The sequence below is a fragment of the Ornithorhynchus anatinus genome, chromosome 2 (assembly GCF_004115215.2).
Source record: "Ornithorhynchus anatinus isolate Pmale09 chromosome 2, mOrnAna1.pri.v4, whole genome shotgun sequence".
In the NCBI taxonomy this organism is placed as follows: Eukaryota; Metazoa; Chordata; class Mammalia; order Monotremata; family Ornithorhynchidae; genus Ornithorhynchus; species Ornithorhynchus anatinus.
In genome coordinates, this window is record NC_041729.1 from 169,752,865 (window position 1) to 169,765,305 (window position 12,441).

At 44.9% G+C, this 12,441-nt stretch overlaps 1 protein-coding gene across 1 annotated transcript in view; it reads right to left on the reverse strand.

Moving 5' to 3' along the window:
- Positions 1 to 222: 222 nt before the first annotated feature.
- Positions 223 to 12,441, reverse strand: part of LOC100084385 (solute carrier organic anion transporter family member 1A1) — a 47,692-nt gene continuing 35,473 nt past the window's right edge. Inside the window, 8 exon segments of the mRNA XM_039914746.1 lie at positions 223 to 598; positions 5,651 to 5,696; positions 6,332 to 6,458; positions 7,745 to 7,820; positions 7,873 to 7,998; positions 8,000 to 8,056; positions 12,163 to 12,214; positions 12,217 to 12,377. Of these exon segments, the coding sequence (XP_039770680.1) occupies positions 382 to 598; positions 5,651 to 5,696; positions 6,332 to 6,458; positions 7,745 to 7,820; positions 7,873 to 7,998; positions 8,000 to 8,056; positions 12,163 to 12,214; positions 12,217 to 12,377 (862 nt within the window). The 3' untranslated portion in view covers positions 223 to 381.

Here is a 12,441-nt window from a genome sequence, read left to right on the forward strand (position 1 = left end):
CTCCATCAGGCAAAATTATTTCTCCATCCTTATTGGCATCAATGTCAGCTGTCCTTGCCTGTTGTTCCAGATGATTAGCTCCCTCCTCAAGCCTCCTGTCCTCCCCATCTGCCCCATCTCTTGCCCCTAATGACCTGACTACCTACTGTGCTGTCATCTCGTTATATCATACTCTTCCAAGTGCTCAGTCCAGCGCTCCACACACAGTAAGTGCTCAATAAATACGACGGATTGCTGGATCGATTAATTGTTCAACCACGCTTTAGCGGTTGGGCCGGTCTCTGTTAGATGCTCTTAAGGATAGAGGTGACACAACATTACACCTCTACACTGAAATCAAGACATGCGCTGTCTGGCTGAGAGACCCCTTTCCTAAGGGGATTAGAATTTGGTTTGCTTGTCCAGTTCCTTCAACAGTCTGAATCTTTGAAGGACGAGGAATCCCTGCCTCTCCTGCTGCTCCACTTCGGTCACTGCCTTAGTGGCGGGTTGGGTTTCCCCAGGTCCCGGTTGCCTCCGCCACAGAATGAGCAGGATGAAGATGGCGGGGATGTAGCTGATTCCTCTCAAGAAGGCTGGTAGCCTGAAGTAGATTTTCCTGTGAAGAAATGTTCAAGGTTGGTGAACTGCTCTCAAAATTTTCAGTTTACAGTGCGCCATCAACCCACCCATCAAGCAATCAATGGTATTTGTTGAGCGCTTGCTATGTGCTGAGCATTGAACTAAGCGCTTGGGAAGGTACAACAGAGCTAGCAGACACTTTTCCTGCCCATAATGAGCCGACAGTCTACAGGAAGAGACCACGTAAACCATCTCCGCCTCCGGCTGGATGGGAGGCTTCTTGAGGGCAGAGATGGTGTCCGCTAACTCTACCGTACCCTCCCAAGCACTCAGTACAGTGCTCTGCATTGTTCTTGTCCGTCCGCCTCCCCCGATTAGACTGTAAGCCCGTCAAACGGCAGGGACCGTCTCTATCTGTTGCCGACTTGTTCATCCCAAGCGCTTAGTACAGTGCTCTGCACATAGTAAGCGCTCAATAAATACTATTGAATGAATGAATAGCCTGAAAACTCCTTGGGGCAGGGATTATGTCTGCCAACTCTCTTGTGCTCTCCCAAGTGCTCAGTACAGTGCTCTGCACACAGAAGACTGTAAGCGCTTCAAGAGAAGGGACGATGTCTACTAACTTTATTGTACTCTCCTAAGGGCTAAGAACAGTGCTCTGCACACAGTGGACTGTAAACTCCCATTTTATCGATGAAGAAACTGAGGCACAGAGTAATTAAGTGATGTGTGCAAGCAAGTGGCCCGGGGGATAGAACCCAGGACCTCTGCTTCTCGGACTGTGTCCTATTAACCCTCTCATCTTGCTCTTCGCAAAGTCTCTTGGGGAACCCATCGGTGGAAAGAGCACCGGGCTGGGAGTCAGGGGCCTCAGTTCTAATTACAACTCTGCCCTTGCCTGTCGTGTGACCTTAGGCAAGTCATTTCCCTTCTCTAGGCCCCAGTTCCCTTATCTGTAAAATGGAATTAACATATCTGTTCCTGTTCCCCTTAGTGTGTGCCTGATTTACTTATATCATACCTATCTCAGCCTGATGTTTGGTGAATGCTACAGTGCTTAAGAATACCATAATTTTTATGTTCCAGTTGGGAATGTTGGGAGTCTTTTTCTGGAGAATGATACAAAGTAAAAGTCAAGGTCGTGGCCCCTCATGGCCTGAGAGTCAATGACTAATTGTGGTATTTGTTAATAATAAAGAATAATAATGATTGTGGTATTCACTAAGCACTGACTGAGTGCTAAATACTGTTCTAAGTGCTGGGGTAGATACAAGATAATCAGTTTGGACATTGTCCTTATCCCACATGGGGCACGTAGTTTAGGTAGAGGGAGTAGGATTTATTCTCCATTTTACAGATGAGAAAACTGAAGCACAGAAAAGTGAAGTGATTTAACTAAGGTCACAACATCAGGCAAATGGCAGAATCAGATTAGAACCCAGATGCTCCAACTCTCAGGCCCGGGCTCTTTGACCTAGGCCACACTGCTTCTCTAAGTACTCATTATGTCCCCAGATAATCAGCAGAAGCAGCAGATTCTTGCTGCTTGGAGAAGCAGCGTGGCTCAGTGGAAAGAGCACGGGCTTTGGAGTCAGGACTCATGAGTTCGAATCCCAGCTCTGCCACTTGTCGGCTGTGTGACTGTGGGCGAGTCACTTAACTTCTCTGTGCCTCAGTTCCCTCATCTGTAAAATGGGGATGAAGACTGTGAGCCCCACGTGGGACGACCTGATTCCCCTATGTCTACCCCAGCGCTTAGAACATTGCTCGGCACATAGTAAGCGTTTAACAAATACCAACATTATTATTATTATTATTATTATAATCAGATCAGACAGAGTCCTTGTCCCACAGTTGCTCACAGTCTAAGTAGGAGGGAAAACAGGTATTGGGTCCCCATTTTACAGATGAAGAAACTGAGGTTCAGAGAAGGGAAGTGACTGGCCCAAGCCCACACGGCAGACCAGTGGCGAAGCCGGGATTAGAGCCCAAGTCCTCTGACTCCCGGGCCCGTGCTCTTTCCGCTGGGCCACGCTGCTTCTGCTTAGGGAAGACAGTGTCAGCAAGCAGAAAAATGTTCTCGTGGTACCTGTAGCCGATGGTATCCTACATCCTGCAGATGCCTTGCTCACCACACTCCCCTTGATTCTATTTATTGCTATTGTTCTTGTCTGTCTCCCCCGATTAGACTGTAAGCCCGTCACTGGGCAGGGACTGTATCTGTTGCCGATTTGTACATTCCAAGCGCTTAGTACAGTGCTCTGCACATAGTAAGCGCTCAATAAATACTACTGAATGAATGAACTCCCAAGTCCCCCCCTGCAAACACATGGAGTCCACCAGCCCCCCGAAATATACCGGACGTTCTTCCCCTCGACTCTATTTATCGCCATCGTTCTCGTCTGTCCGTCTCCCCCGAATAGACCGTAAGCCCGTCAAACGGCAGGGACCGTCTCTATCCGCTGCCGACTTGTTCATTCCAAGCGCTTAGTACAGTGCTCTGCACATAGTAAGCGCTCAATAAATACTATTGAATGAATGAATACCGGCACGGGAATGCTGGCCAAATGGGCAAAGGAAAGGGAAATTAAGGTGAGCGGGCACACGGATCAACTCTGCCCATTTGGATTGGAAGTCAGTCGGCCACTCGGTGGTGTTCACCGAACACAACTTTGTGCACATTACTGAACTAAGCATTTAGGGGAGTACAAGGGTTTGAAGATAAGATCCAAGCCTACATCCTTGGAGCCGTACCCCTTAACCACTCTGATTTCCACTCCCTTCCCCCCCGAGCACTCATGCAAATATCCATCTGTAATTTATTTTAATGTCTGTTGCCCTGATGAGAGGGAAAGCTCCACGTGGGTAGGGCTCATGTCTATCAATCAGTGCTTATTATTATTTATTATTATATCATTCATTGTTGGTATTTAGTATTTATTATTAATAATATTATTTAATTATTTACTGTTTATTGAGGGCTTATTATGTACAGAGCACTGTACTAAGCGCTTGGGAGAATAAGTGCAGCAGAGTTGGCAGACGCGTTCCCGGCCCGCAGGGAACCTAAAGTCTAGAGGAGGAGATGGACTGTAATATAAAAAATAATTTATAATATAAAACGTATAGATATGTACATAAGTACCAATTAGTGTTGGGGGGTCGAGGGCGGAGCGAATATAGAAAGCCAGGTCATGGATCCAAGTACATAGATGACACAGAAGGGAAAGGGAACTGGAAAAAAGAGGGCTTAAATCAGGGAAGAGTTTAGAGCTACAGTCTACCACCTGTTTTGTACTGTACTATATTATTCTCTTCCAAGCGCTTAGTACAGAGTGCCACATTTAGTGAGCATTCAATTAATAACACTGATTGAATGATCGATCCCTAACCTCAAGAAGTTTACAGTCTACAGTCGTACACTCAAAGTACCCTCCAACTCTACTATATTGTACTCTCCCAAGGGCTTAGCCCAGGGCTCTGCACACAGTAAGGGCTCAGTAAATAGGGTTGGTTGGTTAATTGATAGATGGGGGAGAAAGACACAAAATAATTTCAGAAAGGAAGAAGAGATGGACAAGATGAAGGAACGTGACTGCATCACTCAGTAAGCACTCGATAAATATGACCGAACGAACAAATGATAGAAAATTCATTCATTCGATCGTATTTATTGAGCGCTTACTTTATGCAGCGCACTATACTAAGCGCTTGGAAAGTACAATTAGGCAACAAATAGAAACAATCCCTACCCAACAATGGGCTCACAGTCTAGAAGGGGGGAAACAGATAACAAAACAAATAGACATCAATAGCATTAATATAAATAAATAGAATTATAGATGCATACACTTCATCAATAAAATAAACAGAATAATAAATATGTACATATAAGTGCTGAGGAGTGGAGAGGGGGGAGAGCGGAGGGAGGGAGTCGGGGCAGTGGGGAGGAGAGGAAGAGTTGATGCAAAGGGGGGATCAGTCTGGGAAGGCCTCCCGGATGAGGTGAGCTTTCAGTAGGGCTTTGAAGAGGGGGGAAGTGGTCTAGAAAATGGCAATCCAAATGGGCCAAAGTGCTGCTGGTGGTTGTTAGGGCAAAAGGGATGTCAGCGGGAAGGGTACGATCCAGAGAGAAGAAGAACTACTCAGGGAAGACATCCTGGAGGAAGTGGAATTTCAGATGGGCTTTGAAAATGGGAGGGGTGGGGAATATGGTCCGGAAGTTTTGAAGGGAAGAGTGTTTCCGGAAAAAGGAAAAGTGGGAACTGAGTTGGAGATGGGAGAAATGAGAACGGGACCCAGTGATAACGTGAGATTGAGAGGAACAAAGGGTGTGAGCTGGTTAATAGTGGGAAGACAGAGTTGATAAAAAGGAGAAAGAGCTGGCAAATGGCCTTAAATCAGTAGTCTGAAGCATCTGTTTGAGGCTGAGAGGAACAGAGAATGCTTGGGTTTTTTTGAGGAATAGGGTGATTTTTGGTGGCGGGGGAAGGGAATCCCCTCCCTAGTAATGATAATAATAATAATAATGATAATTGTGGTATCTGTTAAGGGCTTACTATGTGCCAGGGACTGTTCTAAGCGCTTGGAGTGGATACAAGCAAATCGGGTTGGATAGAGTCCCTGTCTCAGCCCCATTGTACAGATGAGGGAACTGAGTCAGAGAAGTGAAGTGACTTCCCCCAGGTCACACAGTATTCATTCATTCATTCGATCATTCGTATTTATTGAGCGCTTGCTGTGTACAAAGCACTGTACTAAGTGCTTGAGAGAGTACACTATATCGACAAATGGACGTATTCCTGCCCACAACAAGCTCACAGTCTAGGGGGAGAGACAGACGAGTGACAGGGTTAGAATTTGAACCCAGAGCCTTCTCACTCCCAGGCCCGTGCTCTATCCACTATGCCATGGGGCTTCTCATCCTAGTTCCAACAGTCTGTCCTCGCTCTCCGAACCCATGTGTGTGCACAGAAGGTGCCCTCCCCAGTGCCACCGGTGGGCAAAAATCACCAAGACCGTGGTGTTCACACCCTTGGAATGATTCAAAATGAGGGAAAGAAGTATAGGGAAAGAGTTGCATTACTGTGTTTGGTTTGAGAAATTGCTGAGAAAATCCATGAAAATTACTGCTGGAAGACAGAGGGGAAGAAGCTTTTTCCAGAGAATTTTTCGGCTCAGATAATGTCCAGAGCTCATTATCACGGGTTCATAACAACAAGACCTCTGATTGAGATCCCTTTTCTGTTACTTAATAATAATAATTCTGGTATCTGTTAAACACTTACTAGGAGGCAAGCACTCTGCAAAGTGGTGGTGTAGATAAATCTATCAATCAATGGTATTTATTGAGTTCTTACTATGTGCAGCACACTATACTAAGCACTTGCAAGAGTATATGCAACAAAATTAGCAGACACGTTCCCTGCCCATAACAAGCTTAATTCAAGACAATTAGGTCAGGCACAATCTCCAACACAAGTTACTTTACTCAAGTTTTTGCTCACAATCTAGCACTTACAAAGTCCTTGGCACCTAGTAAGCACTTAACAGTTAATATAATTATTATTACACTCCCCATTACTTGAGGCCAAGCAGAGATTATAAATCCACATTTTCTAGATGGGAAAATGGAGGCTCAGAAGGGTTAAGTGAGTTGCCCAAAGTCACACAGCAGGCCAAGCCTTAAACTGGGATTAAAACTCAGGGTCTCTTGACTCCCAACTCCGTGCCCTTTCCATGGACCATACTGCCTCTCATTATGGACAAAAAATACCAAAACAAACCTTACCAAGTACTCTGATGCAGAATGTGTGGACTCCAACCCCAAGAGATTTCTCTTCAAGTCTCAGGCTTCTATTCAGAGAAGCAGCATGGCTCACTGGAAAGAGCGTGGGCTTGGGAGTCAGAGGTCATGGGTTCTAATCCCAGCTCCGCCACTAGTCAGCTGTGTGACCTTGGGCAAGTCACTTAACTTCTCTGTGCCTCAGTTGCCTCATATGTCAAATGGGGATTAAAACTGTGAGCCCCTCGTGGGACAACCTGATCCCCTTGTATCAACCCAGCGCTTAGAACAGTGCTTTGCACATAGTAAGCGCTTAACAAATACCACAATTTATTTATTTTTTATTTTACAAAAAGGAGATATTGTATATATGTATTGGTTCTATTCATTCTATTTATTTGCTATTGTTTTAATGAGATGTTCATCCCCTTGATTCTATTTACTGCTACTGTTTTCGTCTGTCTGTCTCCCCCGATTAGACTGTAAGCCCGTCAAAGGGCAGGGACTGTCTGTATCTGTTACCGATTTGTACATTCCAAGTGCTTAGTACAGTGCTCTGCACATAGTAAGCGCTCAATAAATACTATTGAATGAATGAATGAATGAATATTGGTTAAGCGTTTATTATGTACCAGGTACTATACTAAGAGCTGTGGTAGATAGAAGCTAATCAGGTTGGATTCACTCCATTTCCCACATGAGGCTCACAGTCTTAATCCCCATTTTAATAATAATAATAATTCTGGTATTTGTTAAGCGCTTACTATGTGCCGAGCACTGTTCTAAGCGCTGGGGTAGACAGAGGGGAATCAGGATGTCCCACGTGGGGCTCACAGTCAATCCCCATTTTCCAGATGAGGTAACTGAGGCACAGAGAAGTGAAGTGACTTGCCCACAGTCACACAGCTGGCAAGTGGCAGACCTGGGATTCGAACTCATGACCTCTGACTCCAAAGCCCGTGCTCTTTCCACTGAGCCACGCTGCTTCTCACGATGCTTCATTTTGCAGATGAAGGAACTGAGGCACCAGAAAGTTAAGTGCCTTGCCCGAGGTCACACAGCAGACATGTGGTGAAGCCGGGGTTAGAACCCAGGTCCTCTAATTCCCAGACCCGGGGTCTTTCAACTAGTCCACTCTGTTTCCCTGATCCCAGCTGTGTCGCTGACCTGCTGCGGGACCTTGGACGAGTCACTTCACCTCTGTGGGCCTCAATTCATTCAGCTGTTAAATGGAGATCAGATACTTACTTAGATCGTGATCCTTGGGTGGGGCGAGGACAGTGTCCACTCCGATTACCTGAAATCTTCCCTCACATTAAGATACCTACTAGATGCTTTATAAAATACTAAAATTATTACCATTATCTATGTCATTGTTATTATTATCATCATTACCGTTATTCTCATTTCTATTATCAGATGGGTCGGGCCGTCTTCCTCCTCCTCTCCTCCACCCCCGCATACCGTGCTCCTTCTTTTTAGGGTTATTCAAGGCTATGAGTTTGTGGAAAGAAAGATATTACAAAGTGGAAATAATCGGTAGGGTTACCATATTCATTCCTGTCCCACTGAATCCCTCACAGCCAGCAAGACAAGCTGATATGTGACACAAACCATCGTCTCCGCAAACAGGGTCCCAGATATTAGTTACAGTCAGCGTTACAGTCAGCAATGGTGCTTGCTTCCAAGGGCACAGTGTGTTCCACCCTGAAATACACCGAGAGCAATGTGGAGGAGGCTGGAAGGAGGTGAAAGCATTCAGTCCATCCCACTCTGATCACCCGGCTCCTCACGCCAACTCTGCACCGTGTCAAAGAATATCGACTTGTGTGTCATTCGCAAGCAGGCTCCCTGAGAGCGGGAACCGTTTCTTTGACTTTAACTTTACTCTGCTAGGTGTCTAGAACAGTGCTGTGCACACAGTTGGTATGCAGTACAATTCAAGGAATATTGAATTAATTAGTGAATGGAAGGATGGATGGATTAATGAATACACGAATGAATGAACAAATGAATGATTACTAAAGAAATGGCTCCTGGAGAATATGTTTGTATGGTGGGGGATGGTGGAGATGGATGGATGGATGGATGGATGGATGGATGGATGGATGGATGGATGGATGGATGGATGGATGGATGGAAGGATGGATGGATCAATCGACCGATCTATCGATCAGTAGATGGATGGATTGAATGATCGACGGACGGATGGTTCAGTGGATGGATGGATTGATCGACTGATAGATAGAATGTTAGCTCATCCTTTAGGCTGTAAGCTCACTGTGGGCAGTGAATATGTCTGTTTATTGTTGTACTCTCCCAAGCACTTAGTACAGTGCTCCTCACACAGTAAGCGCTCAATAAATGCGATTGATAGATGGGTGAGTCGATGAATGGATGGATGGATGGACGGATGAATGGGTGAGAGGATGCACGGATGGGTGGATGGATGAATGAATATTGAAGAACTGGAACCATAATAAGATAGCTGCTCCAGCCCACTGACCTCTCTCTCTTGCCTGTGTTATTTGAAACTTGCAGGGGCTGAACTCAGAGCTGAGGAGAACCAGGTGAAGGTTGACTCCTTGCCTTCTTCCCCACAATCCAACACAATTCATCAAAAGCATATATTGAGCACCTACGGTGTACAGAGCACTGCACTAAGCACTTGGGAAAGTACAATAGACTGTAAGCTCCTTGGGTAAGGATCTCTTACCCAACCAGAAGCAGCGTGGCTCAGTGGAAAGAGCACGGGCTTTGGAGTCAGGGCTCATGAGTTCGAATCCCAGCTCTGCCACTTGTCGGCTGTGTGACTGTGGGCAAGTCACTTAACTTCTCTGTGCCTCAGTTCCCTCATCTGTAAAATGGGGATTAAGACTGTGAGCCCCACGTGGGACAACCTGATTCCCCTATGTCTACCCCAGCGCTTAGAACAGTGCTCGGCACATAGTAAGCGCTTAACAAATACCAACATTATTATTATTATTATTATCTCTTATATCAGCTCTGTTGTATTGTACTTTCCCAACCTCTTAGTACAGTCCTCTGAACAGAGAAAGCACTCAATAAATATCATTCATTGATGCAATATAATTCATACACATGATCCCCGCCCTCTTGGAACTTGATAATTATTCATGTGATTATGTCATTTTCAGGAGTCGGCTACCTGTAGCTCGGGCCCCAGTTTGAGATTGTCCCCAAGAGCTGAGGTTCCTCAATTCATTAATTCAGTTAATCTTATTTACTGAGTGCTTACCATATGCAAAACATTGTACTAAGCAATTGGGAGAGTACAATACAACAATAAGCAGACACATTCCCGGCCCACAGAGAGCTCACAGTCTAGAGGAGGGGAGATGGATATTCACTGAGGTAAATAAGCTTACAGATATGTATATAAGTGCTGTGGGGCAGGGAGGGGGAAGACTAAAGGGAACAAGTCAGGGCGATGGAGAAGAGGGAAGGAGGGCTTGATCAGGGAAGGCCTCTTGGAGGAGATGTGCCTTCAAAAAGCTTTGAAGTTGAGGAGGGTAACTGTCCTCAAGGGAATGTGTCTGTTATACTGTTCTATTGTATTCTCCTAAGTGCTTAGTACAATGCATTGCACACGGTAAGTGCTTCATGAATACGGTTGGGTGACTGAATGACTGACTGCCTGGGACGCAATCTGGGTTTCCGTCACGTTCTCCCTAGTGCTGAGTTCGGTGGACTGAACTCAGGAGGTGGATGGGCTTGGAGCTCCCGCCACAAGCCGGGAGGGGAGACTTTGAAGAGTTGGCAACCCTGCAACGAGGAAAGAACATGGGGCTGGGAGCCGGGAGGCACAGGTTCTAATCCCAGCACTGTGCCTTCTGCTAAACCTCAGACAAGTCGCTTCATCTCTCTGGGCCTCGGTTTCCTCATCTGTCTTTTGGAGAAGAGATTCCCCACTTTCCTTCCCTCTTAGACTGTGAACCCCCTCATGGGACAGGAACTATGGCAGGCCCTACTCATCTTGTCTCTAACAATAATAATAATAATAATAATGACGGCATCTGTTAAGAGCTTATTATGTTTCAAGCACTGTTCTAAGCACTGGGGTAGGTACAAGGTAATCAGGTTGGACATAGTCCCTGTCCCACATGGGGCTCACTGTCTTAAACCCCATTTTACAGATGATATAACTGAGGGCCAGAGAAGTGAAGTGATTTGCCCAAGGTGACAGAGCAGACAAGTGACAGAGCTGCGATTTGAACTCAGGTTCTCCTGACTCCCAGGCCTGAGCTCTATCCTCCAGGTCATGCTACCCCATACCCCCCGACAGTGTCTCACCCTGCAGAAAGCACTTAATAAATATCATAATTATTATCATTATTATTTTGGATGTTTCAGTTACCCACACTCTCTTAATCTCCTCTCTCCCTCCACTATCTTCCAATTTTCATATATGACCCAAGATTAGCTGTTACTTAGGAAAATGATTTAATTAGGAGACAATTTTAAAATTCTATTAGAAAAAAAGCTCAGCGTGAATGATTCACTTACATAAAACTTATCCTCCTTAAAGATGTTCACCAATCCTTGTCCACTGAGTACCAGCATTAAAGAATTATACCTTGGGAATTGAATTAGTCAGCATTTTCATGAGCAAAATTAGGCAAGAAAGCACTGCAGGTGCTATAAAGTATACCTATAAAGTATGAATTCTCAGAATAAGACATGAACCCGATTGTCCATTTAACCTAGAATATATAATGCTGTATGTACATAGATATATGTATGTGGATTTTTAGCTATAGATCTATATATAATAATAATAATGTTGGTATTTGTTAAGCACTTACTATGTGCAGAGCACTGTTATAAGCGCTGGGGTAGATACAGGGTAATCAGGTTGTCCCACGTGAGGCTCACAGTTAATCCCCATTTTTAAGATGAGGTAACTGAGGCACAGAAAAGTTAAGTGACTTGTCCACAGTCACACAGCTGACAAGTGGCAGAGCCAGGAGTCGAACCCATGATACCTGACTCCGAAGCCCAGGCCCTTTCCACTGAGCCACGCTGCTTCCCCTGTATAGTATATCCATACTTAGGTTTATGTATATCTAAGTGGTATTTATTGAACGCTTATGCATGCAGAATACTATACTTAGCTCTTGGGAGAGTACAATAATAATAATAATAATGGTATTTGTTAAGCGCTTACTATGTGCCAAGCACTGTTCTAAACATTGGGGTAGATACAAGGTGACGTGGGGCTCAGTCTTAATCCCCATTGTACAGACGAGGTAACTGAGGCAAAGAGAAGTGAAGTGACTTGCCCCAAGTCACACAGCTAACAAGTGGGGGAGCAGGGATTAGAACCCACGACCTCTGACTCCCAAACCCTTGCTCTTTGTACTAAGCCACACTGCTTCTCAACAGAGTTGGTAGAATCAAAGAGAGTTAAGGAAAAAGAGAGAGAAAAAAAGAGAACAGAGTTTTTTTTTGGTATTTGTTAATAATAATAAGGTTGGTATTTGTTAAGCGCTTACTATGTGCAGAGACTGTTCTAAGCGCTGGGGTAGTTACAGAGTAATCAGGTTGTCCCAAGTGAGGCTCACAGTTAATCCCCATTTTACAGATGAGGTAACTGAGGCACAGAGAAGTTAAGTGACTTGCCCACAGTCACACAGCTGCCAAGTGGCAGAGCCAGGATTAGAAACCAGTTCCATCTGCCTCCCAGATCCATGCTCTATCCAGGAGGCCACACTCTTCTCAAGATTTTCACAGCAATATTGGACATTCCAGAGATGTTTATCAAAATATGAATTGTTTATTAGAGTACCTACTCTTCGTAGGCCCAGGATAAGCCAGCAATGGTGGATTTCTCACAGGTGAAGAAGTCAAAAGGTAAATTATGTATTCACTGAATGATACAAAAAATGCGATGGAGGCGGCTTGCTTCGCAGTGATCTTGAATTTCTTCATCACCAAACCACCGATTAAATATCCCACACGTATAATAGGCAGTGAGTAAACATCCATTAAAAAAAGGAGCATCGATCAATCATTCAATCGATAGCATTTTACTGAGTGCTTACTTTGCACAGAGTGCTATACTAAGCACT